The 27129-nt window shown below is 50.9% G+C and overlaps 2 protein-coding genes and 1 pseudogene across 2 annotated transcripts; all 3 read right to left on the bottom strand.

Moving 5' to 3' along the window:
- Positions 1–792: 792 nt before the first annotated feature.
- On the bottom strand, positions 793–27115 carry PLIN1 (perilipin 1). Its single transcript, XM_066355791.1, has 10 exons — positions 26987–27115; positions 15435–15545; positions 14728–14786; positions 9745–9949; positions 8032–8114; positions 6616–6880; positions 6158–6330; positions 3787–3978; positions 3181–3426; positions 793–2203 (listed from the first exon to the last, which is right to left on the bottom strand). The coding sequence occupies exons 3-10, from the start codon at positions 14770–14772 to the stop codon at positions 1895–1897; spliced, it is 1518 nt and encodes a 505-aa protein (XP_066211888.1). The 5' UTR covers positions 14773–14786; positions 15435–15545; positions 26987–27115; the 3' UTR covers positions 793–1894.
- On the bottom strand, positions 5058–5223 carry LOC136385200 (U2 spliceosomal RNA; annotated as a pseudogene).
- On the bottom strand, positions 20130–27126 carry PEX11A (peroxisomal biogenesis factor 11 alpha). Its single transcript, XM_066355793.1, has 3 exons — positions 26987–27126; positions 23734–23849; positions 20130–21400 (listed from the first exon to the last, which is right to left on the bottom strand). Exons 1-3 carry the CDS (start codon positions 27040–27042, stop codon positions 20829–20831), a joined length of 744 nt encoding a protein of 247 aa, XP_066211890.1. The 5' UTR covers positions 27043–27126; the 3' UTR covers positions 20130–20828.
- Between the last annotated feature and the right edge of the window lie 3 nt (positions 27127–27129).

Below are 27129 nucleotides of genomic sequence, written 5' to 3'. Positions count from 1 at the left end.
TCTCTCTTTTCCACTGTCAGACTCAACCTATCCCCCCCAGAACAGCAAAAACTTCCATTTGATCACAGCCCCCCAAAAATGCTCCCTCAGTTCTAAGACTTGCATTTTCTCATTCTAATGTTTCTGAAATTGAGTTGCATCTTACAGTCACTGCCAAGGAAAACTGCGCCAGGAGAGGTGATGAGGGGGAGGGGCACACATCACCTGGAGGACATGGTGTCTTCACCTCTGTGACCTGTGATGGATTGGTTGCATTGGGAGCACCATGCATAGTTGACTTTTAATTAAAATCTAGAAACATATCTGTCACTTAAGATGTCATAATAAAAATTGAATTCTGATGTAGTAGCAAAATGTAATTAATTTGGCATACAGAAGATTCTACAGAAAGGCTGTCAAAATTAGCCAGATCTGTATGAGGAAACCCTCAGCCTCAAGGAGCAGAAATCACAACTTGAAGTGGCTTGAGCAGTAAGGTCATTTGTCATCTCAGCTAACAGAGAGACCAGAGGGAGGAGGGCTCCAGGGCGGGCTGAGTCAGTGGCAATGTGACAAAGGACCCAGCCTTTCCATTTCTCCTCTGCCATCACCTTCAGACAGAAAACACCCAGAGGAGGCTAGCAAGCACTTAATTTTCTGCAGATGAAAATAATAAAAACAAAGTTTGATTTGGAAGCCTACTTGGCATTATCTAACAATTTTAAAACATAGAAACCATTTCAACCATCAAGTCATGGTCCCAAGTGATAAATTCACCCTATAGATATAATCACACATGTACCACACCAGGCATTCTGTATAAAGACATTTATTGCAGTACTGTTTGCAGTAGCAAATAAAATGGAAACCTCAAAGCCCTTCATTAGGAAACCAGCTAAGTCAATTACATAATGAACTATATGGCCATTAAAAAGAGCGAGAAGGATTTATAACGGCTACAGTGTATTGTGAGGTGAGAAGAGCAGGTGAGTATAGCCTCCCACATGGTGTGAACCAAGGGGGAAGCACACACGCACATGCACTACCCGTGCTGGAATGACACACAGAAGACTGGCGCCATGATTGTTTTGTGAAGGGGAACCCGGGATCTCAAGGGAGAAAACACGTACCCTCTTGCAGGGTTTGAATTTTAAATTATCTGTGTGCATTTCTTAGATCAGCCAAATATTATCGTTTTCAAAAATAGAGCTTGGGATACTTTAAATAGTCTAGACTTTCCACAGTGAAGGGTCATCACTGTTGTCCCCCCACACCAGCGGTGCAGTACCCCAAAGGGGAATGGAAGGGTCAACGTGCAGGTGGAAGACAGGACGGATGTGCATGGATGTCTGTGGACCAGAGGCAGCGGCGGGGAAGTGGGGGGACCCAGCCTGTGAAAACACCGGGGACAGTGTGTGCAAAAAGTGACACTGATATTTCATACAAACACGTGAGAGCATTTGCACCTGACTGTTCTTCCTTCAAAGCAGCCCACTGAGAAGCTGCATTAAGGAAATCTCTGAGCTTAAAAGTGTGTCCAGACCTCCTGCCTGGTTGGACTTTCAGGTTAGTGACATATAACTCATTAGCCTCAAACATTTGTCTACACAGAATGGATCTAACCTTGGAAACAGTCAAATGTCATTTGGCCACAAGTTTGATTAAAGAAGTGATATACCAAGTTAGCAATTAATCTTTTAGTCGGAAAAAAAGAATCAAAGCAGGTTGCTGCTCTGATTTCTCTTAACTGGCTGCAGGCTAAGCCCCAAAAGGATGCTCAAAAGATGACGCGCGCCCAGGCTCAGAGTGTCAGGGGGTTACTTTGAAGAAGTCAACGCTCTCTTGGACGTGCACGTTCTGCTTACTTGCTGGCGACACAGCCCAGGCGCCGGGTGGTGACCGGGGCGCGGGGCGCTCAGCTCTTCTTGCGCAGCTGGCTGTACTGCGCGCGGGCCAGGATGGGCTCCATGACGCTGGGCCGGAAGAAGCTGTCGCTGACCCTGCGCAACGGCTTCTCCCGGGGAGCAGCAGGGAAGGCCGGGCGCTGCGCAGGGGGCGGGTCCCCTCTGTCGTCCAGGCCCGGCCCCCTCGCGCTGCGCAGGCTGCTTCTGTGCAGCGCCGGGCCAGCTGGCGGCGCTCCGGACGCCCTGCGCTCGCTCTCATCCGGCGGGTTGTCGATGTCCCGGAACTCGCTCTCAGGCTCCATCAGTGACAACCTGGGGAGCTGAGGACCCAGCGGCCGCATCAGGGCCTGGTTTGGTTTCGCGTGGCACCTCCTACTCACCCCCTCAGAGTTCCCGCCCCCTAGGAACGCCATTAGGAGGGCACAAGCTGGGTGGTGGGACAAGGGCCTCCGTGCAGCTGAATGGGGTGCGCAGGGCAGACAGCTGAGGTCCTGCCTGCTCTGCCGGCCTCCACGGTCCACACCCCCAAGGCAAGACCCTCTGAAAAAGTTTGTGGACCCCTGGTGCCTCCTTCAGAGGCCTTTTAGTGGGAAGTCAGTGGCTTTTCTGACCCATCCTGGGGCCTGAGCTGTAAGCCACAGCCCACATATGCCCCAGCCAGGGTCAGGGTATCCCAGCCTGGTTCTGTTTCCGGCCCAAGGTAGACGGGCTGGCTGTCAAGAGTCCTGGCACATCTCTGGGTGGGAGTGAGTACCCCACCCTGCATCACTCTAAGGGGGGCTTCTGCCCTGACCAACCCTCCTGGAGCTTGCTCCAGGAAGGGGCCCCGGGACTCCTAAAAAGCTAGTTCTGGCATTCCTTTGAGTTTTTCCATTGGTGACAGGTGAGAGATGGGGGCAGCTGCTGTTACCTGGAACACAGCCCACCCCCAGGACCCCAACAGCCTTCCTCCAATAGCTTCCCAGGGAGCAGCATGCAAACCTGCCAGGCCCTGCAGGTGGGAGCTGAGGGTGAGGGCCAGGCCCCTGGGGACCCCCAGACTGATGGGGAGGAGGGATTTGGGGAGAGGTCTCAGGCCAGGGCCACAGGCCTGCACATTCCTGGGGCTGGGAATGCCCCAGTCACAGCCACGCTGTGTCAGCATGTTTCGGGCGGGGGTGGGGGATGGCGGGACTGCAGCTGACAGGAGGATCACCCCGGAGATTGGCGGACAGAGGGCAGCTGCAGCCCCTCAGGGAAATCTTTCTGTCCTGCCCAGACCCCGAGGGTAGAGAGGGTTAGCAGGGGTGGGACTTACGGGGACGTAGTGCACCACTGTGTCCACCACGTTGTCTGTAACCCCCTTCAGGGCGTCTGACAGGGACATGGCCCTGCTCTTGGTCGAAGAGACAGCAGGGGCCGGTGTGAGGTGCAGCACCCTCCCTGCCGTGCCCAGCACAGCTGCAGGCGCCCAGGTCACGGCCCAGATGGTGCCCTGAATGGCCTTCTGCAGGGTATGCGCCATGCTGCCCAAGAGGCCCTGTGGGCGGGGCGGAGCTGCTACCTGGGAGCCAGAGCAAGGTCAGCACCTCCTGCAGCAACTCCCTGACCCTTCCCCTCCCCACCCCACCATCCCCAGAGCTAGAGGGGAAAGGACATGGACACCTGGCTCTGCCACTAGCTGTGTGGCCTTGGGCAAGTCACTCCCCTCTCTGAACCTGTTTCTTCATCATCAAGTGGAGATGCTAATTTCTGCCCTGCCTATCTGACAGGCTGCTGTGAGGGTCAGCTGGGAGAGGGCACAGGTATCTGTTGGCTGGGCCTCTGGGGCCGGCGGAGAGGGCTGCACCGCATGCCACACCCCTTGGCCTCTGCTTCTCACCCCCGTTGAGGCTGCCATGCCCCTACTCGGCTCCGCTCTAACCTCACTGAGCTTATCTTCCGTCTCTGACTCCGACTCCTCGTCCTTGGTCTCTTCCCCCTCCGTGTCCGTCTGGTCGTCCTGGTCCTCCTCCAGGGCGGTGGTGAGGTTGTGCAGCCAGGGCACCCGCACCTCGCTCTGCCGCCGGGACACCACCTGCATGGCTGCTGACGCGCCCCACTGGGCCAGGCTGTTCTGCGGGAGCAGAGGTGGTGGCCTCTGGCTTCACAGCCCATGCAGCCCAAGTCCCTCCCCGCCAGGGTAAGGGTAGGGAGGTTACAGGGCTGAGCCCCAGCAGACGGTTCTTAAAACTTTTCATCGAGCAATAAGTGACATAAACTGCACACAGGACAAGACAGAGACGATTTTCAACCACCCGGGGGACTTCCTGTGCCCCCTACCTCATCAGTACCCCCTGACGGCGACCACCTTCTGATCTCTGTGCACTTCATATAAATGGTCTCATATACCGAGTATATTTTCACAAATAGATTCTTTTGTTCAACATTAGGCCTTGAGGTTCACCCACAACTTGCATGTCAAGGTAGCCCTTCTTTTGCAGTTCTGTGTAATACTCCACTGTAGGAACAGACCACATTTGCCCATTCTGTTGGAACGTTTGAGTCGTTCTCGGCTCTCAGTTCTCGGCTCTCGGCTAAGGCTAAAGCTGAGAGGGACATTGCTGACCTGTAATTTGGGGAACACTGACTCTCATTTCTTTTCTTTTTTTTCTCATTTCTGATTGGTGGAATTGCTGGGTCACTGGGGATATGTATGTATAACTTTAGTAGGTAGTCCTTGTAGATCTTTAAAGAGTACAAAAATCATTGGGCCAGAGTGTCCCATAGGAGGAAACCAGCAGGCCCCCACTGGAAAGGGGCCCCCATGCAGGGGACACAGGGAACTACTCCTGTGTTCCTACTACAGACACAGAACCCAGTGCACACTAGGCTCGTGGCAAACATTTGCTTGAGTGAACGAGCCAGGCCCAACAATGCTTTTGAACGGATCGCCCAAATGGTGGCTGAAAAGTGCTGACCTTTATGCTTTAATATTGTCTCTTACCGGTATTTGATTCATTTTAGAGGGCAAGGAAGGGAGACAGAGAGAGACAGGAACATCAATCTGTTCCTGTATGTGCCCTGACCGGGTATAGAACCAGCAATCTCTGCGCTTCAGGACGATGCTCTAACCAACTGAGCCATCTGGCCAGGGCTTAATGTTTTTATTTCATTTTTTTTGGCCTTAGTTTTTTGGGGGATTTTTTGTCCCCAAGGACATGCACTGTTCCCAGAGATACTGTAGCACTGGGTCAGTGCACAGAGTGGAGGGACCAAAAATCCATTCAATATGTTGTCCCCGGATAGAGGACATATCAGATGTTAAACTGATGAGAACAGATACCGATGCCTGATCTTAGCCAAAAGGCCAAGAAGTGATAACCTAGGTTTCTTACTTATGTTCCTTATGAAAAAATCCAGGCCCTGGCTGGTTGGCTCAGTGGTAGAGCATCAGCCTGGTGTATAGATGTCCCGGGTTTGATTCCTAGCCAGGACACACAGAAGCACCCATCTGCTGGCACCCCTCCCCTCTCACCCTCCCCCTCTCACTTCACCCCTCCCCCTCTCACCTCTCACTTCACCCCTCCCCCTCTCACCTCTCTCTCTCTCATAGCTCAATTGGAGCGAGGTGGCCCTGGGCACTGAGGATGGCTCCATGGCCTCCACCTCAGGTGCTAAGAAGAGCTCAGTTGCTGAGCAATGGAGCAACAACTCAAGTGGACAGAGCATCGCCCCCTAGTGAGCCTACCAGGTTGATCCCGGTCAGGGCACATGTAGGAGTCTGTCTCTGCCTCCCTACCTCTCACTGAATTAAAAAAAAGAAAAGAAAAAATCCAGCGCATGTCTGCTGAAATACACAGAGAGATGGGGGAGGGGAGAAATTAACCTCTCACTGGGCTGAGGAAAGGCAGCTTTACCTTGGATACAGTGGGATGCAAGATGGAAGCCTCCAGAAGAGAAATGAGAAACCTAGGGCAGTCAGGAACACTACCCAGCTGGGCTCCCTCCCCCGGACAGAGCCACACCCCCTACTGCCTGGACAGCAGACCTGTGAGCAGGTCTCTGCTCCCTCACAGGTGGGAGAGATCACGGCAAGAGGCTCAGTCGGGGGAATGAAGGGAGATGGGACCCAGTGAGAAAATGGGAGAGACAGAAAAGGTGGTGGGGCAGGACCATCCTAGCAAGGCAGGCCTGCTCTCAGCTCGCATCCATGCTTTTCTCTCCCCCTGCAGCCTAGAAGACTGGCTCTCTGCCCCTCTAAGTCCTCTTGTCCTTACACTGGGGGTCAGTCAGGCTTCAGGGCAGACACTCACCAGGGGCGCCACCCCTGGAATCCACATGGCCAGGGCATGGCCTGTCTTCAGCACCCGAGCTGTGGTCTGGAAGGTGTGTTGAGAGAGGGTATTGGCCAGGGTCCCCACCCTGCTCAGGAGGCCTGCTTTGGTCTCGGGAGGCTTCTGGGCCTGTTGGCATCCTGGAGTAGGGGCTGGGTAGGAGATTGTGGGGAGAGAAGGGAGAGCAGGTCAGACGAGCCAGGAAAGCTGGTGTCCTAGCTCCACCTCAGGCTCGAGATTTGGACAACTCCCTTTCCCCACGTAAAAATGGGGAGGGACTAAGTGGGGATGGGTGCATCTGAAAACCCCAGTGGGTCTCCCCTGCTCCAAAATGGTAGTTGGATAATTTGGGAATTGCCAATTTTGCTAATTCCCATGGCAGCAGGGGGCTCAACTCACTCCCCAAGGTGGGTCTGCCAGCTCCTACAGGCAGGTACCTGATTCTCCGTTGGCTGGAGGGAGGAGGCACTCGACCACCTTCTCCACACCGCCCAGGGCCAGGTCGGCTCCTCCAGAAGCCAGCCGGCCGGCTCGGGTGTTGGCAGCGTACTCTGCAGTGTTTTTGGCTGCCCCCCAGGCAAGCTCACAGCCGGCCAAAGCGGCCCCCAGGACCTTGTCGGAAGTGCTGGCGATGGGCACACTGATGCTGTTCCGGGCGCTGCGGAGGCGGGTGGAGATGGTGTCCTTCAGCTCAGAGGCGATCTGGGGGCAGTGGGGAGAAGGGTCAGGCAACCTTACAGGCCCAGGGGACTGGCACCAATATTTGGGCACCTGGATTAAGCCAGGCTTAAAACGGGAAGGGCCCTAACCCTCCCCGTGACCACTGGAATCACCCGGCTTCTTTGCACCATTTCTGTCTAGTGAGCCCATAGCCATCCTGCGAGGACTCCCCTAGGACCACCTCCTGATGACGCCTGTCCCGAGACCCTTGCGCACACAAGGTATCTGTTCTTCGGAACCCCTCTCCTGTCTCTGACCTTCCCTCAGAACGGGTTCACATGCCCGCGTGCGACTACAGCAATTATAGATGTGGTTGATCTTCCTACAAGTTCTGCAATGAAAGAATTTGCCTCTCTCCTATTTGCTTGGGACATCCTTTGTGACAAAGACATTGCCCTTCATCTGGAAAAGAGGAAGGAAGAACGCAGGCCTGGGGGCCAGGGAGACCCGCTCTCATGGGGCCTCCGGCTATGATTGGGTGATCGGTGGGAAGTCTCGAGTTTTCTCAACTGTAAAATGGGGACAACCACCCCATTCCACAGGGTTGACAAAAGGATTACATGGGACAGCTCTAGAAATCACGCATTATGGCCCCTGGCATAGGGTGGGGCTCAGTAACTGGGATAGACAGTTGGTCAGTGAGGTGGATGAGGTCAGAGGCTTATTCGCCAAAAACACCTCACGTGACTGTTACCATAGCCAGTAACCCAATGAACATGTATCCAGGTCAAGTGGCTTTTCAGTCTCATGGCCCATAAAAGGTTGGATTTTGAGGACAAGGGACTGCAATCCTGGGATCTATGAATGTGACCCATGGTCTCAGGTGGCTGTCATCACCACTTGGTCCAATGCAGGCCTACAGGGTATCTCAGGGAGGGAGGTGGTGTCAGGAACAGGGGGACCTCTCCTCACACCCACTGGTGCCAGAAAGCCTACATTCACCTGGCTTCGTGGGGAGAGAAAGAAGCACATTGTGTGGCCTGAGGGGCAGGCAGCTGCCCCCAGCCTTGGAGGGTGCTTGCCGCAGAAACAAGACTCCCAGTCCCGGCGGCGTCATCGGCTCGTACCCTCCCTACCCCGAGAAGCAGTGAGGACAGAGCATGGGGCACATTAGAGAAGAGAGAAGGCCTCACCTTTTCAGGAGGGTACTGGAGGGCCGGGATCTTCTCCTCCAGGTGGTCCAGGCCTCGGCAGGCCAGCTCATTGGCAGCTACGACTGGAAGCAAAGGGCTGTGGTGGGGTGAGCCCTTCCCGCACCGTGAGAACCTAGCAGTGGCCTTTGTGCCGAGGAAGGCACCTGGAGCCCTCAGACAACACCCCCTCCAGCCCTGCTCTACCCAGCGTGTCATGGAGCCTGGGGCCCTCTGCCACCTCCAGCCCCCATCTACTGTGACTCCCGGAGACTGGCTGGTTTCTGCCATCCGCATGAGGGCGCTGGAGTCAGGCAGACCTGTGCTCAGCCCAGCTCTGTATCTGCGGTGTGTGGCTTCACGCAAGTCCCAACCTGCCTGAACTCCAGCTCCCTCATCATCAAATGTGCCTTAATGGGGCCCACATTGTAGGGTAGGGAGGAGAAAGTGATGGAAACCATGTGAGTTAGCAACAAACAATGGGCTGGAGCCGAGGGGGCGGGGAGGGCAGCGGGGCCCTGGGGTGGGCCTTTGGAGGGTCCAAAGCAGCTCGGTGCTACTTAGTTCCAGAGGTGACAAACTCCCAGTTACAGCCCGTGCCGGCCTCAGACTGCCCGTGACCCTTCCTTACAACCTCTAGGAGTGAGATGGGCAATAATGGGAAGAGGGCCACAGGGCAGAGGAGTGACCCTAGGGAGAGGGAGCAGTGCCGAAGGAGGCCCATGCCTCCCGGAGACACTGCCCAATGGCCTCCGAGGACCAAGCTCTGCAGTCACAACCATGGAGATCACTTTGAAAGGCTATTTATATAGACTCTTTCATATGTTCTTCCTCCAGAAATCTTATTTTTCTTCACAAAATTCTTAGGAGAGCCCAGATGACTTGGCCGTCTTCAGATCTGGGAAAATGTGACCCAGGGAAATGATCTGAGGAGCACGTGGCAGGAAGGCTGGCCGGGGGCCTGGATCTTGCTTGCACCTGCCCTCTCCTGTTGGTAGTGCAGATTCCTCAGGCACCTGTAATGCTCTCACCAGGATACTGGAAAGTTCTAGACTTCTTGGTGCTGCTGGAATGTCCTTCAGCCCTGTCAGGAGCTGGGTCTTGGAGACCATGTTTTCGAATGGGCGCAGAACAATTTGAACAGGGGCATCTGGGAAGGCCAGCGTGGAGAGCTTGTCCTGCCCCTCCCGGGCTTTGGCTGGTAGCTCTCTGCTGCCCCCACCTGTCAGAAGCTGGTACCATCAACTGCTGGGGCCAAAGGGCTTCCCTGGACCTCCACTCCCCCAACCCTTGGCAGGCCAGCCCTGCTGCCCACTGCCCCTGCCTCTGTGCCACACTCTGCTAGTTCCTGCTGCTACATTTGGAGCTGAAGGGGGTGTCTGGTCTGCCATGGGCTCCACTCCCCACCGCCCACACAGCTATGCCATCCCTCCTACCGATTCTTTGGCCCATCACTGTTACCCTAGGAAAATGCCAGCTGGGCACCTATGGATGAGAAGAGAGCTACCTACCTCCATATCATCTAGACGTATACCTGTGTCTACATCATCTATAGAGCTTTATCACCTGTAGCTACAGATGAGAAGACTGTGTAATGAGTCAGACAGACATAGAAGCTGACAGACAAGCAAGCTATCAGATGGTCAGACAGACTGACAGCCAGGCAGCGAGCAGGAGGAGAGAGGCGGGCAGCCTCCGAGTGCGGCGAGGACTCACACTGGGTGGACAGCCTGCGGACCACGGGCTCCATGCTCCAGGCGGCCAGGCTGCTGGCGCCCTGCACGCCCTTCTCGTAGGCATTGCACACAGAGGCCACCAAGGGGTGGGCTTCCTTGGTGCTGTTGTAGGTCTTCTGGACGCACTCACAGGTGCCACTCACCACGGGCAGCTGCAGGACCCGCTGCAGCACGTTCTCCTGCTCCTGGAAGGAAGGAAGGAGTTCAAGTTGTCCCACCTCCGGGGAAGGCAGCCCCGGGACCAAAGAGCCCATTGGTCAGGCCAGTCTGGGTCCGAGGAACCCAGGCCACAGAGGGCTCTGGAGAGCCAGCCTGCCATGCTCCTTTGGTCACAACCCAGCCCTGGAGAGGCTGCTGAGGCCATTGCCACCCGGCAGGGGTCTTCCAGCCCGCCCCTCCTGCACCTGTGGGTACAGAGCTGAATGTCGGCATACCTGCCTAGTTTCTGTCCATCTTTTTTTTTTTTTTTTTTTTGTATTTTCTGAAGTTGGAAATGGGGAGGCAGTCAGACAGACTCCCACATGCACCCGACCGGGATCCACCCGGCATGCCCACCAGGGGGTGATGCTCTGCCCATCTGGGGCTTCGCCCTGCCGCAATCAGAGCCATTCTAGCGCCTGAGGCAGAGGCCACAGAACCATCCTCAGTGCCTGGGCAAACTGCTCCAATGGAGCCTCGGCTGCAGGAGGGGAAGAGAGAGACAGAGAGGAAGGAGAGGGGGAGGGATGGAGAAGCAAATGGGCACTTCTCCTGTGTGCCCTGGCCGGGAATCAAACCTGGGACTCCTGCATGCCAGGCCAACACTCTACCACTGAGCCAACCGGCCAGGGTCTTCTGTCCATCTTGTTTTGGGGGCTTCATCTAAACCAGTGGTAGTCAACCTGGTCCCTACCGCCCTCTAGTGGGTGTTCCAGCTTTCATGGTGGGCAGTAGCAGAGCAAGAAAATTATAAATAAATAGATTTAGCCCTGGTCGGTTGGCTCAGTGGTAGAGCGTCGGCCTGGCGTGCAGAAGTCCCGGGTTCGATTCCCGGCCAGGGCACACAGGAGAAGCGCCCATCTGCTTCTCCACCCCTCCCCCTCTCCTTCCTCTCTGTCTCTCTCTTCCCCTCCTGCAGCCGAGGCTCCACTGGAGCAAAGATGGCCTGGGCGCTGGGGATGGCTCCTCGGCCTCTGCCCCAGGCGCTAGAGTGGCTCTGGTCGCAACAGAGCGACACCCCGGAGGGGCAGAGCATCACCCTCTGGTGGGCAGAGCATCGCCCCCTGGTGGGCGCGCCGGGTGGATCCCGGTCGGGCGCATGCGGGAGTCTGTCTGACTGTCTCTCCCTGTTTCCGGCTTCAGAAAAATACAGGAAAAAAAAAAAAAGATAGATTTAACTGTAGTAAGTTGTTTTATAAAGATTTATTCTGCCAAACTTAGCGAAAACCTGACATAAAGTACTTGATAAGTAATTATTATTATATGCTTTAACTTGCTGTAACTCTGCTTTATAAATTTTATAAAGTAAAGTTACTTCCCTACTTCATAAATCACCATTACTGTGGAACCGGTGGGTGGTTAGAAAATTTTACTAATAGAGATACAAAAGTGGGCGGTAGGTATAAAAAGGTTGACTACTCCTGATCTAAACATTTCTCTGGTCTTTCCGGACACAGCCAGCCTGCCTGTGCATGCTGGTCCCACCGCCTGGCCCGCTCCCCATGTCCCTTCTGTCAGGTGAAATGCTACTCCTGAGAGACAGTACCAGAGCACCACCTCTGTGAAGCTTCCTAATTCTCCTCTCGCATCAGAAGTCACTGCTTATGCCTGGCCTGTGGTGGCGCAGTGGATAAAGCATCAACCTGAAAATGCTGAGGTTGCTGGTTCAAAACCCTGGGCTTGCCTGGTCAAGGCACATATGGGAGTTGATGCTTCCAGCTCCTCCCCCTTCTCTCTCTCTTTCTCTTTTCTCTCTAAAATGAATAAATATAGTCTTTTTTAAAAAAAGCCACTGCTGCCTGGGCTGTCTCCATATCCCTCACATGAGTATCACATGAGGCTGTGACCGTGTGCACCTGTCTGTCCCTTAGTAGACTGTCATCTCTGTCCTCGGTGCCTCCCTAAAGCCTGCACAGCCGTGTTAGTTGACTAAACAAGTCAGTCAAGGCTGTACCTATAGGTGTCAACTTAGATCCACCCAGCTGCACAGAATCCCACCACCAGGCCTCCGGGGGCCTCTGCAGCAAGGGTGCTCCCACTGCCTGGATGAGCAGGTCTCTCCCCTGATGGCTCGTGCCACTTGTTGGACGGTGTTGCTGCACTGACATCTGCTTCCACCCGCTGCCCACCCCATGCCCTCTGGAACAGCACAGAGCAAATCTATTTCCTCAACCACGGGCTGGCCCTTGTTTAAGTTCGCAGGTAGACGTGCCTCCCCTCAGCGGTCCCTGCCCTGTGCTCAGCAGCGCCAGCTCCTGACTTAGTTTCCAGATGGCCCACGCGGCCTGGCGAGCCTCCTCCAGCCTCTGCAGTTAGCCCCTGCCCTTCCCACAGATACAGCGCTCAAGCTGAAGGCAGCGTTTCAGGCATGGCCTAGATCTGGGGGGCACAGGGAAATTGTCACTTCTCACTGTTGAGGTGCTGTGCTCTCATTAATGTATTTTCACTCTTTGGCAGCAGTCACAGCATTAGACTTCAGGTCACCAAGGAATCTCAGTAGGAAGACGCTGGTCTTTGAGTCAAAGAATGTGTATTTTAGTCACACAGAGGGAAGCGTTTACTCAGTACCACAAGGCTCCAGGCACAGGCCCGGGTGCTTTGGTGACACAACCTCACTTAATTCTAGCAGTGACCCTCTGAGGTCAGCGTTATCACCACTGTGGTGCTGATGGGGAGACAAAGAATCAGAGATGTGAAGTGACTTACCCAAGAGCACACAGGTAGTAAGCAGCAGAAGCAGGATTCTTTTTTCTTGTTGTTATTTTTAAGTGAGAGGAGTGAAGACAGAGAGACAGACTCCCACATGCGCCCTGACTGAGACCCACTTGGCAAACCCTATCTGGGGTTGATGCTTGGACCAACTGAGCTATCCTCAGTGCAAGGGGTTGACGCTTGGACCAATCAAGCCACTGGCTGTGGGAGGGGAAGAGGGAGAGAAGGGAGAGAAGGAGGAGAAGAGAAGCAGATGGTCGCTTCTCATGTATCCTGACTGGGACCAAAAAACCCAGGACATCCACATGCCGGGCCAGTGTTCTATCTACTGAGCCAACTGGCTAGGGCCAGAGGCGGGATTCTGACTCAGACCTAAAATGGCATATCTGGGGTCTGCTTCAAAATAATGCAAGATGGGCCCTGGCCGGTTGGCTCAGCGGTAGAGCGTCGGCCTAGCGTGCGGAGGACCCGGGTTCGATTCCCGGCCAGGGCACACAGGAGAAGCGCCCATTTGCTTCTCCACCCCTCCGCCGCGCTTTCCTCTCTGTCTCTCTCTTCCCCTCTCGCAGCCAAGGCTCCATTGGAGCAAAGATGGCCCGGGCGCTGGGGATGGCTCTGTGGCCTCTGCCCCAGGCGCTAGAGTGGCTCTGGTCGCAACATGGCGACGCCCAGGATGGGCAGAGCATCGCCCCCTGGTGGGCAGAGCGTCGCCCCATGGTGGGCGTGCCGGGTGGATCCTGGTCAGGCGCATGCGGGAGTCTGTCTGACTGTCTCTCCGTTTCCAGCTTCAGAAAAATGAAAAAAAAATAAATAAATAATGCAAGATGGGAGAGTAGAGGGGGTGAGGATGGATCAGGACTTGCTATGGATTAATGTCTGTTGGGGAGAGTGGAGGGTAGAATGTTAAAAATTCTCTACATAAAAAATAAAAAAAGTCCCTAGATCTGACTTGGACGTGTGAGCTCTCTCTGTAATTCTAAGTTTGCCACTGTTACATGGTTCTGCTCAGGAGGCACTTCAGTTGGTAGGAGGCTGAGCGAGAATACCCCTCGCGAAGGTGAGTATGTACACTGACTAGACGACAAGCTACAGTGTTTTAGCTTTTTGTCTGGCAGGGGAGTTTGAAATCTGAGCCAGAAAAGACTATGACTAGAAGCAGAAAACATTTTCTTTGTTTTGGACAGAGTTTTCAGGGGTTGTTTTAGGTAAAGCCAAAGGGGAGAGAGGTCCTGGGAAGAAAATAAACCACCACCTGTTAGGATGGTCTCACTGTGCACTTGATCATTTTATGCCTCTTGTTCAATGATTCAATACAAACCTTAACACGGAGATTCCCCGTGTTGTCTACGGCCATACCTCCATGAAGGTGCCCGATCTCGTCCGATCTTAGAGGCTAAGCAGGCTCGGGCTTGGTTAGTATCAATACTTGGATGGGGGATTCCCAGTACAAAGGTTAGTTAAAGCTAGCTTGGGACACGGTGAGTATTGTATACACTCACAATTATTTAGTTTCACTTTTTGAGCTACGCCTAAATCAGAGAGGCTTGCCAGGAAGCTATCAGGTACACCTACATCTAAACATGTCACACCATTGCAAGTCACACTGGACACTAGGCTAGCCACATGACACTAGTCATGCTGCCCCTCTAACCCTGCCCACACACAGCTGCGCAGGCTATGCACAGTGTGGCTCCACCATGAACAAGGCCCCGGATGGCAGAGCACAGGGGCTTGGCACTGAAGGGGTGTTCTGCCGGGGCGGACAAAGCCGGGGCCTCTGCGTCAGGGTTTAGCATACAGCAGTTTCCTTCTCCTGTCCCTCCCAGCCAGTATTGGTCCTTTTTCTCCCAAGTCCTTGGTTTTTAATAGGCATCTTTCTCACCCTAGACCCTCTAAGTGTCCCTGCAAAATGCAGTGAGGGAAAGAATGACTAAGACATGACCGTCAATGAACTTCAATCTCATCTAGAAATACCCAAGTCCCTGGAGTCTCCCCTCCTGCTTCTTCCTCCCCTGTTGTCCACCCCTGCCTCATACAAGCCCTAGTTACTTACAGGGAGGTCTCCATCCAGCAAGGTTGGGCCCTTGTTGACTGCCATCGTAGCTCTTCAAGCTGCAAAGCAGAGGGCCCCAGGTCCATGAGCAAACTCTCCGTTTCAGATCCACAGGGTCAGTCCCTACCTCTTGTGGCCACCAACTGGGCACAGGATGCCTGGGAACTCAAGTTCCCTGAACAGGAGGTATTATGTTGGAGGGTGAATGTCACAGACAGACAGCCACTCCTTGGAGGCCCCTAAGGATGAGGTGCCCACAGCCTGCTTGTCAAGACTGATGTTTCTTCCAAGGGTTCAGGGTAAGAAGTGAACAATGAAGGTAGCTTTAGGAATTAAGAGGTTTTAGGTGAAGTTTAGGGGCTCTTAGATGAGGGACCAAAACAGACTAAAAGAATAGGTTTCATGTTTAGCCTTTTCTTCTTTTTTTAATGAAGAAGTTCAACATTACTTCCCCTCTTTTTAAGCAAACATATCCGTCAGTCCTTCCCTCTATGCTCAATGGGCGAGAAAGCATTCACCTTAAAACCAACTATTTCAGCTGCATTTTGGAAAGGCTTGCAGCCCCAGACTACTGACTCTACATTCCAGGTCATTCACCTTGCAGGCCTCTCCATCCTCAGTAAAATTCCCAGGAGACCCTGACCCTCAACTTCTTTAACTCTCACAGACCAACCAGGTAAGGCAGGTGTCCCGGAACGCCCACTCACCGTCGCCGACACGGCCTCAGTCCCAGAGCCCAGGCTGCAGAGTGTCTGCTCCAGCAGAAACAATTCCAGTTGCTCCAAGGAGTCTTGGGCAATGCTGCTAACACCTCCCAGCTAGAGGAGGGCAGAGAAGAGAAAGCTTGGTTGTCATGGTTATTTGACCCAGGGTCCCCTGGGCAATAGCCTAGCTTCTGCAAGATTTAGCTAACTAGGAGAAAGGCAGATCTCAGAGCTGAAGGAGACCCAGCCTCAAAGGAGTTATTATTCCAGAGTCATGAAATATCAGCTCTGTAACATGTTTCTGGGCCCCCAGTTCTCAAAAAACTGTCTTCCAGACAGGTGTTGGGATAGGTCCTTTTAACCTCAAGTTCTGAAGCTCTGTATTCTTTGGTTCCTTTTCCACAAAGGGTCCTGTGGGACCATTTTCAACCCATTTCCCCACCCCTTATTTACTCTCCTGTGTGAATTCTGAACAGCAAGAGTTGAAGTCAAACAGGAACCTGAACATACCACTCTGGTTATGAAGAGAGATTGCCAGTCTCAATGAAGAGAACCAGAGCTGGGGTGTGACTCCCTGTCTAGCCTTTGAGGGAGCAATTGCAACCTCTGTAAATTCCTAGATTTCAAGGGAGTTTATTGAACTTTACCTGGATATGCGCAGCTGGAAAGCAAACTGGGTTTTGTCAAGTCTGGAAAATTGAGTACAGACCAAGATTCTGCTACTGGTCAACAGCCAAGAGCTAACACCTTGTATCCCTGCATCCGTTCTTTTTTTTTTTTTTAATTTTTCTGAAGTTGGAAACAGGGAGGCAGTCAGAGACTCCTGCATGTGCCCGACCGGGATCCACCTGGCATGCCCACCAGGGGGCGATGCTCTGCCCATCTGGGGCGTTGTTCTGTTGCAACCAGAGCCATTCATTCTAGCGCCTGAGGCAGAGGCCATGGAGCCATCCCCAGCGCCCGGGCCAACTTTGCTCCAATGGAGCCTTGGCTGCGGGAGGGGAAGAGAGAGACAGAGAGGAAGGAGAGGGGGAGGGGTGGAGAAGCAGATGGGCGCTTCTCCTGTGTGCCCTCGCAGGGAATCGAACCCAGGACTCCTGCATGCCAGGCCGATGCTCTACCACTGAGCCAACCGGCCAGGGCCCCGTTCCTTAGCAACAACAGGTCAAGCTGAGCCCACGTTCTACTTCCTGGCTTCAAATGATGGAGGATTATGGTGTAAACCATAGTTTTTAGACTGTCTGAGAAGCCTCTTTTAATAAAAATCAGAACAACAGATTTCCCTGTTGTTGATAGAATTACATCTATTGTTGACTCCCTAAGTTGTACACTGTGAGCAATGGGGAAAGGCAGAGGGTGGGGGAAATAGAGCTTAACCACAGATCCAGGTAATCAATTCTATATCTGTGATAAAATAAACAGAGAATGAGAAGCCAGGAAAGGGAGAGTCCAGCTGGGAGCTTCCGAAGGAAGGAGTGTCTGATACACTCAATACTTATGGATCCAACCTGGACTTCAAAAATTTAAGACAGTAAAGGAGAGGAAGGCAAGTATCCTAAGAAGTGGCCTCTGCCTTTGCTTCAAGGTTCAGGACAACTATCCACAAGGCTGTGTCCAGTGAGCAAACATGGGCCAAAGGGCAGTTTTCAGCCTTTGGAGAAGTGGCTGTGTGCCAGTGGGAGTAGAGGGCTCAATGCCCGAAAGCTCTGCTGACAAAGCTGGTCCTTTGGCCTCTGCAGCTGGGAGCCAAGTGTGGGTGAGAGGTGAGGTGGTGAAAGGGCCCAGGAGAGCCCCCTGGGGAGGGTCTGTGTTCCAGCAGCAGCTTCAAGGACACACTTACCTTCTTTCCTTCCTCACCCCATCTGCCTGCCACCCTCACTGCACGAGCACAGGGACTTTGTCATCTGGTGCACAGTGGGTCCCAAAACTAAGCAGGGCACTCAAACACTCATTATTGGACAAGTTCTCAGGCAACAAGTTCTGTGGTGAAAATGCTAGCTTATACAATGTCTTTGGTTTTTGAATCACTCGTGAATGTGGAGGCTCAGAGGTGGGGAGGTGTTCATTAAAGAGAAAGATGCACAGGGAGGTACCAGGGCACACAATTTCTAGGTTTCACAAATTCTACAAGGGGTGCATTCCCCAAACTCCCCACTATCCACCCTAACTTGGGAGAGGAGGAAAGTACCACCATGGATACCACCGTCACATGCCTCCAGGCAGAAGCCAAAACCCCACCGGCAGGGCTGATACAAAGGACACGGCCCTGGGCAGCAGTCTGAATGAGATCATCCCAGGGGCCTCTTTCAACCCAAAGGTTCTACAGCTAATTCCTTCATCCTCCTCCACAACATGGGTCCTCTGGGGGGGCAGCTCCTTTTACCAGCTCACTCGACCCACCGTGCACACGCTAACTCTTCTGTCTCCAGAACACATTCACAGATACAAGAGTCAATTTGGTATAAACATTTCATCAGCCTGACCAGGCAGTGGCGCAGTGGATAGAGCATCAGACTGGGATGCAGAGGATCCAAGTTCAAAACCCTAAGGTCGCTGGCTTGAGTGCGGGTTCATCTGGTTTGAGCAAGGCTCAACACCTTGAGCCCCAGGTCGCTGGCTTGAGCAAGGGGTCACTTGGTCTGCTGTAGTCCCCCAGTCAAGGCACATATGAGAAAGCAATTAATGAACTAAGGTGCCACAACAAAGAATTGATGCTTCTCATCTCTCTCCCTTCCTGTCTGTTCCTATCTGTCCCTCTCTCTCAGTCTCTGTCACAAAAAAACCCCAAACAAACAAACAAAATTTAATCAGGCCCTGGCCGGTTGGCTCAGCGGTAGAGCGTCAGCCTGGCGTGCAGGGGACCAGGGTTCAATTCCCGGCCAGGGCACATAGGAGAGGCGCCCATTTGCTTCTCCACCCCCCCCTCCTTCCTCTCTGTCTCTCTCTTCCCCTCCCGCAGCCGAGGCTCCATTGGAGCAAGGATGGCCCGGGTGCTGGGGATGGCTCCTTGGCCTCTGCCCCAGGTGCTGGAGTGGCTCTGGTCGCAGCAGGGTGACGCCCCAGAGGGGCAGAGCATCGCCCCCTGGTGGGCAGAGCCTCGCCCCTGGTGGGCGTGCCGGGTGGATCCCGGTCGGGCGCATGCGGGAGTCTGTCTGTCTCTCCCAGTTTCCAGCTTCAGGAAAACAAACAAACAAACAAACAAACAAAAAAAACATTTAATCAGACATAATTAACCTAGTACAGTAGAGGATCTGGACAAAGTAAAAATACACTGCTCACAAAAATTAGGGGATCAGGGAACGTGCAGATACTCCAGTACTTTCAGCCTTTTGAATAGAGCATTTTCACCAATGAAATAAGTTGATTTTGCATAATCAAACAACTTTCTTTGACTTGTTTGCTTTTCTGATGTTCTTGTTTAATAAAAAGCCAAATGCTTTATCACTTCATATACATTTTGAAATATCCCCTAATATTTGTGAGCAATACAGTTCTTCAAAGTTTTTATTTGCCCTGATTTTGCTTTATTTTCTCTTCAAATTTCCAAAATGTTTTTAAATTTTTAAAATTGATTTCAGAGAGAGGAAAAGTGAGGGAGAAGGGGGAAGAGGAGGAGAGAGGGGGAGGGTGGAAAGGAGAAAGAGAGAGAGAGAAACATCATTCAGTGGTTAATTCTTGTATGCGCCCTGACCACAGATTGAATCCACAACCTTGGCATATTGGGACGATGATCTAACCAATTGAGCTATCTGGCCAGGGCCAAAATATTCTTTCTCAAATCCTGCATCTTGGTTGATCACTTTAAAATTAAAGAACCATGGACCTAAGTACTTTTTAAGCTCAATCACATTTATGGGAAATTTATTTAGTGCACAACTTTTCTCATTTCTGCTCAGATAAATGAGGTGGTGTTACTGGTGGGTCTGACCTTGGCCACCTACTTCTCTACCTCACTTACTTCAAACTAGAGCAGTGGTTCTCAACCTTTCTAATGCCATGACCCCGCAATACAGTTCCTCATGTTGCGGTGACTCCAAACCAAAAAATAATTTTGGTGGCTACTTCATAACTGTAATTTTGCTGCAGTTATGATTTGGAATGTAAATACCTGATATGCATTATGTATTTTCCGATGGCTTTAGGTGACCCCGCTGGGGTCGCGACCCACAGGTTGAGAATCGCTGAACTAGAGGATCTGTAGTGACAAGTAAGAACCCAACACCCAAGATGAGTAGTGGCCCCTTTTCAATATTCAAATGTCCCATTCACTAGCTTCTCTGGTTCTTTCTGCCTCTCCAACCACCCTACACATATGAACTCTGACTTATCATAGAAAATTACAACCCTCCTACACTGAGCATTCATAAAACTTAATTGCACTAATTATGATGAAAATTAATATGGTCATGCCCAAACTGTCATGTGGCTTTAAATAAAACAATCTAGCTGAAAAGTCTAAATATAGTTTTAATTTTTGTAGACAATGGAAACCAATGACCAACACAGGCTCTCAAAAAGCCTCTTGCACAGAATTCTGGAGAATATCCCACTCCCACTCCACTAGTGAGGTGGTAAACATCACTGAAGGAACGCGGGACTGAGAATCACACGAAGGAGGTCCTGCTCCGTTTCCTTATCTGTCATGGGCTACTAACAGGTACTTCTTTGACCTTCCACATTTTTTTTTTTTACCTCAAGTTCTTTCCATCTGCTTCTGATTTTTTGCTTAGTTACTGCACTACCTGAAGACAAAATTTATACCTTGAAGGTGCCTGATGCATTTCTTTTGTTTTATTTACTTATTTATTCTGCCTGATGCGTTTCTGACTGTACTTCCGGGCAGAGTGCAATATTTATTTATTCTGCCTGATGTGTTTCGGACTCTACTTTCGGGCAGAGTGCAGTGACATCAGGACAAGCAATTTAAGAGGCTCTCTGCCCAACTCCCTCCCCCACCTTGGCACTGGCCTCTGCGGAGGAAGGGGCCTTTGCATTGGAGAGGGCTGTGTATCAGACCCGCTGTAGTCATGCAAAAGCGGGGAGGCCCACAGCCCAAAAGTTCCTGTACATTAGTGTTTACTTGTTAGTTTGGGTCTTTAAAATTTTTTTCTTTCAATTTTTATTCATTCTGCAAACATTAGATCCTATGATGTGCATAAGAGATGTTCAGTCAATGTTAGATGAAGGGAAAATACTCAGAAATTCAGAAGTCACCTAAGCACTCCAAAAAACACATATAAATCTTAATGCTTTCCCCTCCTCCACTCTTGGCCCGACCTCTCCTCACATGCCAGGCCGCTAAGTGCTCTCGTGAACAAGTCTTTAAACACATGACAGTCTGTAAGAATGGGAATGTCCGCTCCACTAGGGGGTACAGGTCATCAGCCTGAAACCACCTCAGTGGGTCTTCAGCTTCATGTGAGGCCATGCCACAGTGACAATGCCTACTAGAGAGGACACGAGACCTCCAAGTCCAATGATGCCAGCATTGGACTTATAGATCCCCAACTGGGCCAGCGGGTTCAAGATGTCACAGAGGTTCTTCACCGTGTCCAGGAGCAAGGGCGGATGCTTCCTCAGAGAGCGGAACAAGAGCAGAAGAAAGGACTGGAGCCACTCTGTCTCCTCATCAGCCACGCTGTAGCCCAGAGGATCCTGGGACGGTGACTGCTCCCTGTTTGCCCTGTCCCGGGCGACCTGCTCCATCTGCAGGGAGAGTTCGTACAGATCCCTGACCAGGTTCAGCAGGAGAAAATAGTAATAGTGGCGTGCGGCCCACGTCCGCCATTTCTCTTTGTTAATGCCGGAGGCGAGCCCTACGCTCCTCACCCAGAGGACAGTGTCACAGATGAAATAAACCACACGGTTCAGGTTGGCAAGCGTCAGGCATAAGCGGGGCACCAGGTCCGTGGTGTGAATGCTCTGCTCAGTGGCCTGTACCGCGTGCACCACATTGCCTAGTCTGAACCCTGCAAGAAGAACCCACAATAGTAAATGGTTAAATAATGTGCAACAGGAAGGCAGGGTCCCTGTATCAGGGTGAGAGGCCAACACTGGTCTTTTAACAACGAACTGTCACTTGAGGCTTAGTCCTTGCTCAGGAAAGGAGACAGACCTTACAATGTGTTTCGGACAGCTAAAATGATCCTGGAAGGCACAAAGACAGTGGCTCTTCAACTCTACTGCCTTACAACATACATTAAGCAAGGTCCATCATGAGTGTGCATTGTCACATTTGATTATTACCAGCTTCTACTTCTTTAGAAGGAAGGTGCTATGATTACATGAACTCCAGATGCAACATTCTTTTGGAAAATCTAATGCCTTACATTTTATTTACTTTCCAGACAAAAGATTGCTTAAAAAAATGCACCATTATCAACTTGCCATTTTTCTGGTCCTAATCCCCTTTGGCTCCCTACTATCAAGAAGACAAAGTAAAAAAGTAAAGACAGTAGGACAGGACAACTGATAATATTGTCATATGTAACTCCCAGGTGAATTAACCAATGCAAGGCATGCCCTTATCTGAGTGTGTAATTCAATTAATCAGGAATGTAGCAATCAAATATTTATGCATCAATCAAATACTCAGAATGAGTTAGTCTTTATTTTTTTAGTATACATTCTTTTAGAGAAGGGGGAGAGAGAGAGAGAGAGGAAAAAAGAGAGAGAGAAGGGAGGAGCAGGGAACATCAACTCTCATTTGTGCCTTGACCGGGCAAGCCCAAGGTTTGGAACTGGCGATCTCAGCATTCCAGATCGATGCTTTATCAACTGTGCTACTCACAGGTCAGGCAAGTTACAGTTTTAAACATTAGGGAAGATACAAAAGAAGTACTTTCCCTAAAGGACTGTATCTTAGACTCAGCAAATGCTCTCAAGTAGCTACAGTCAGGAAGTTTATATTGGTATTATTTTATCAAAAATAAAACAAGCCCTGGCAAGGCTACTCAGTGGATAGAGTGTCATCCTGGTGTGCAGAGGTCACAGGTTTGGTTGCAGGTCAGGGGACATATGAGAAACAATCAATGAGTGCACAACTGAATGGAACTAAGTGGAACGAGTTGATGCATCTATGTCTCTGTCTCTGTCTCTGTCTCTCTCTTCTCTCACTCCCGCCCCCTCCCCAGTCAAAGCAATGGAAAAATTAAAATAATAATAATAACACAAAACAAAACATGTAATGAATACTCCTAGGTTCCAGTCTGGCTCTTGCACTTACTGAGTGACCCTGGGTAAGTCCTTTCTGGACTTCCCAGACTGGTGACCTTTAAAGGACTTTTGAGCTCCAACATTCTACAGGAATCTGAGAATTTCTATTCTTGGTCTTCAAAGCCATCCAGAAAAGCTCACCCTACCCTTCCAATCCTGCTTGACAACTTAAGTCTTCTCTTGTCCAACCAGTTTTCTCACCGATCCTCCAATCCAAATGTTTATTCACAACAGCTCCGAGCCTTCACTAGGAAACCACCCTTCAAGAGCACTCTCCTTCCTTCTCCCGCTAGCCACACCTCAAGTTCCACCTCCTCCAGAACACCTTTCTTTTCTTCTACCAACATATCTGGCACTAAAGTTAATATTATTTATCCATGTGATCGTAGTTCTCCCACAAGGCTCAGGACTGTGTCCGCATGAAGCAGGTGCTCACAAATAACTGCTCAGCACCTGATTTCTACATTCTACCTAACGCCCCTGCTTACCCACTGTGGCAACCTCTGCTTTCCTCACCTAGGAGCCAGCACGCAACTGTTACTGAAAGTACAGGATTTCCCAGTCTGCTTTATTAATCAAGTGAACTAAATGAGCATAAAATACTGACTTCACTTTTTGCCTTTAACATGAAACCACGTCACAAGTGGTCTAAGAACATGTATCCGTCCATTTCCTCTAGCAATCCCTCAGGAGAAGGGGAAAGGCAGGGGAGCCAGGATACAGGTATTTAGTTTTTCTAGAAAATACAAAAGGCCCCTAGGAGCCGGGAACTCATGTCAGTGATTGCCAAAACATTTTGTGATTCTAAGAACTAAAGGTGAATTAACACAATGCATGTCCCACAGGTTATGATTAACCAGAAAGATATGGTGTAGCACCAAATGTGAACTTAGCAGGGTATTTATGAATGTTCTGCAGCAAAACATTCAACTTTTTTGGACTGTCGTTCCCTGAAGGCAGACTGACTGGTCGACTTCATCAACAAACCTGACTGACTAGAAATTAATGATCTAAAAGGATGTTGTGCATTACAGAGTCTGAGGATCGAGACCAGGAGCCACTGTCCCTCAGGAGACAGGGTACTTACATTTACGGCCAGTGCTCACACTAGACTCCAGTTTCTTGAGCTTCATTACCACCTTCTCTTTGTCAGCTTTAGGCTCTAACAAATATCTAAGCAACATGCATGTGTATTGAGTGGCTCTGAAATGGAAAAAAAGATGAAGAGAATGATTTACAAAACAAATAAAACTTGATTCATGAAGTAAGGCAGTGGTTCTCAACCTTTCTAATGCGGTGACCCCACAATACAGTTCCTCATGTTGCGGTGACCCCAAACCAAAAGATAATTTTGGTGGCTACTTCATAACTGTAATTTTGCTACAGTTATGATTCGGAATGTAAATGCCTGATATGCATTATGTATTTTCCAATGGCTTTAGGCGACCCCGCCGGGGTCGCGACCCACAGGTTGAGAACCGCTAAAGTAAGGGAAGGAGAAACACGTCTTGGTAAGGCAAGGTTTCCAAGGCAATTCCTCATGCAAGCAGCTCTTACAAGAGCAATGTTCTGCAACAGGCACTCCACAAGGCCAAAGGGTAGGACACAGGATGGAAATGCAACACAAAGGTAACGAAGGAGAACTCGGCGACAAGGCAGAGTACAGCCCCTTGGAGGGCCTTTTGCTGGCACAGAGAAGTGGGTATAGTCAAAGTGGTAAACTGCACAAAAACCTCCCTCGTGTAAAGTCTGCAAAGTCTTTATTTTCTCAAGTGCAGCATGATTTTGCATATTTCTAAAATGAACTTTTTTTGCCATAGAGTTAACCAAGTACTTATGTAACAGCAGACACAAACTAGAATGGAATGACAAGTCCAGTTTGAACAGTGCTTAATTTTTTTACAAGGACCGAATACACACCAATACATAACTAAGTTTAGATATCTGTCTTTCAAAACTATTAGTATTTTATATAAATTACAGGCAGACTCCTGTTTCGTTACACTAAAATGTTCAATAAAGTAACTGCTGTCATGACTACAAATAACAATGCCTTACAGAAGTATAAGATGAGAAATTTTATACCCAATAATCAAACACCTAAATGTATTTGGCAGTCTATTTATAAAGTAGGTGCCTGTTTCCTATTGTTCTGCAACTGCATTTGAATCCCTTTATGCTATAAATATTACTCTTGTGGGGAGGAAGAAACCTTTTTCTACCCACAGTTCTTTAGACTGGTCTCATAATTAAATCTATACAAGACAGATTAATAAGAGAAAATTACCAAGCTTAATTGCATATGTTCGCATGGGAACCCCCCACACAAGAGGTTCAGACACAGAAAGGGGAACTGAGATGTATCAGACATTCTGAACTAAGGAAGAGGAAAGCGCGTTGGTGCTTCAGAGGGGGGGAAGGTCATTAGCAAAACAGTAAGACACACAGATGTTCAATAGTTAGAAGTTCACCCTGCCCAGAGATAGGTCATAAAAAGTTATTTCTAGTGACAACTCTTTTTTTTTTTTTCTTATTATTATTATTATTTTTTCTGAAGCTGGAAACGGGGAGAGACAGTCAGACAGACTCCCGCATGCGGCCGACCGGGATCCACCCGGCATGCCCACCAGGGGCAACACTCTGCCCACTAGGGGGCGATGCTCTGCCCCTCCGGGGCATCGCTCTGCGGCGACCAGAGCCACTCTAGCGCCTGGGGCAGAGGCCAAGGAGCCATCCCCAGCGCCCGGGCCATCTTTGCTCCAATGGAGCCTTGGCTGCGGGAGGGGAAGAGAGAGACAGAGAGGAAGGAGGGGGGGTGGAGAAGCAAATGGGCGCTTCTCCTATGTGCCCTGGCCGGGAATTGAACCCGGGTCCCCCGCACGCCAGGCCGATGCTCTACCGCTGAGCCAACCGGCCAGGGCCTCTAGTGACAGCTCTTAATATGGGCAAGGGCCCTAATTTAAATTCTTCTAGGTAGTTAAGGGGGGTGAGGCAGAAATTTCTCTTGAGCCTTGGGGTCTTGGTTGCCTATAGCTCAAAAAAGGCACATCTTGGGGTGACTCATTCTAAATTCCCAAACTCTCAATTAAAATGTAGCACATTTTCCAAACCGGTGAACTTGTGATTGGGGATGAAGTAAGAATCAATCACACTCTCCTCTCCCCTCTTAAATTATGCTTCCTGGCTAGAGGGCTCAAGCTGGTCCCATTGTCAGCTTTAATCTAGTAATAGGAAAGTGTTCAAAAACAAAGCATTGCTTTAGGAATGCCAGTTTGCTCGTAGAAGCCTTAGATCACCAAGAGGACCAGGAAATAAATACAAGAGATTTCAGATCTTACTGAGTCAGTATATGATAAACAATTACTTTATTAACCAAACCCGTTGATAACTTTGCAGGATCGTCTGAGTCCACTGGAATTGAAAGCTTCTATTTGATTGAAGCTTGTAATATATGATGCAACCATTTTTTAAATCTTTCAAATTAATGAGAAAGGTAAGTTTGGCTTGATAGTTAAAGAGGTGGGCACCGGAGTCAACTGTGAAAATTTAAATCCCTGGGCTCTGCCATTGAATCCTTCTGCTTCAGGTTCTCCCTCTGTGAAATGGGGGTGGTCAGAGCATCTGTGCCATAGGCTGTGATGGGCGTAAATGAGTTGTGATCCATTGAGAACAGTAGCTGGCACAGCCTCGCTCCCCAAGTCTCCTTACTGGGGCTGTTCTCACTGGCCTGTTTGCATTAGCACTTGACACGCAGAAGAGGAGGAAAAACTGTTAAACCAAACTGCAACTCTACTGCTTTTTAATTATTAAGCAAGAATCAACCAAATATCTAAAAGATCATGAACTGATCAGTATTAAAGCCACCATGTCTAGGTAACATTTTGGCGGCATTGCGTGTGCGTCAGGGGTGCTGTTAGCTTGTTCCAGGCTCTCACACCGCGTTTTGTTTTCTAGTTCATAAAATTTCCACCGAGGCACACAGGACGATAACGCAAGACAAAGAAAATAACTACGGTTTCTGTCACTCCGTTTGTAAATTTCATGTGCTATTAGAAGCCACAGCCAAGAGGTTGGTTCCCTAGCTACAAATGCCAACCCAAAGTTTCCTTTTAACATCAGCTGCTCGCCGCACGCTGGGCGGAGAACCCAGTGTCTCCAGGTTCAGAGAAAGGGACCCGTCGACTGGTGTGACAGGCGGCGGGCTCACGGCGGTGCGGGGCTCCGGCCCACGCCCTCCGAATTCAGGGTGCGCGGCCGGCTCCTCCCCCCTTCCGGGGGTGCGGTCGGCGGAGGGGGGAGCGGTGGAGGCGGAGTGGTGGAGGCCGCTGGCACCGGCTCACCTGAAAAGCCGTTCCCGGCCCTGGGTCTGGTTGGTGAAGCGGATGAAGGCCTCCATGGCGCCCAGTCCACGGCACAGCGTCGCGCCGGGCTCCGTCGCGAGTCCTCAGGGGCGCCGCCGGATCTCCGCGGGAGGGCGAAGGGA

This window comes from Saccopteryx leptura, chromosome 13 (assembly GCF_036850995.1).
Source record: "Saccopteryx leptura isolate mSacLep1 chromosome 13, mSacLep1_pri_phased_curated, whole genome shotgun sequence".
Taxonomy (NCBI): domain Eukaryota; kingdom Metazoa; phylum Chordata; class Mammalia; order Chiroptera; family Emballonuridae; genus Saccopteryx; species Saccopteryx leptura.
This window is presented reverse-complemented; position numbering and strand designations above follow the sequence as displayed.

Bases quoted from the DNA above. Each gene is read 5' to 3' on its own strand.
- PLIN1 (XM_066355791.1), bottom strand. From the start codon at position 14,772: ATGGCAGTCAACAAGGGCCCAACCTTGCTGGATGGAGACCTCCCT. The intron at 9,950-14,727 runs GTAAGTAACTAG...CCTTCCTTCCAG, and splicing joins TGCTGGATGGAGACCTCCCT to GAGCAGGAGAACGTGCTGCA. The intron at 3,427-3,786 runs GTTAGAGCGGAG...TCTGGCTCCCAG, and splicing joins CGGAAGATAAGCTCAGTGAG to GTAGCAGCTCCGCCCCGCCC.
- PEX11A (XM_066355793.1), bottom strand. From the start codon at position 27,042: ATGGAGGCCTTCATCCGCTTCACCAACCAGACCCAGGGCCGGGAACGG. The intron at 23,850-26,986 runs GTGAGCCGGTGC...TTTCCATTTCAG, and splicing joins GGCCGGGAACGGCTTTTCAG to AGCCACTCAATACACATGCA. The intron at 21,401-23,733 runs GTAAGTACCCTG...TTCTTCTTGCAG, and splicing joins TGTGAGCACTGGCCGTAAAT to GGTTCAGACTAGGCAATGTG.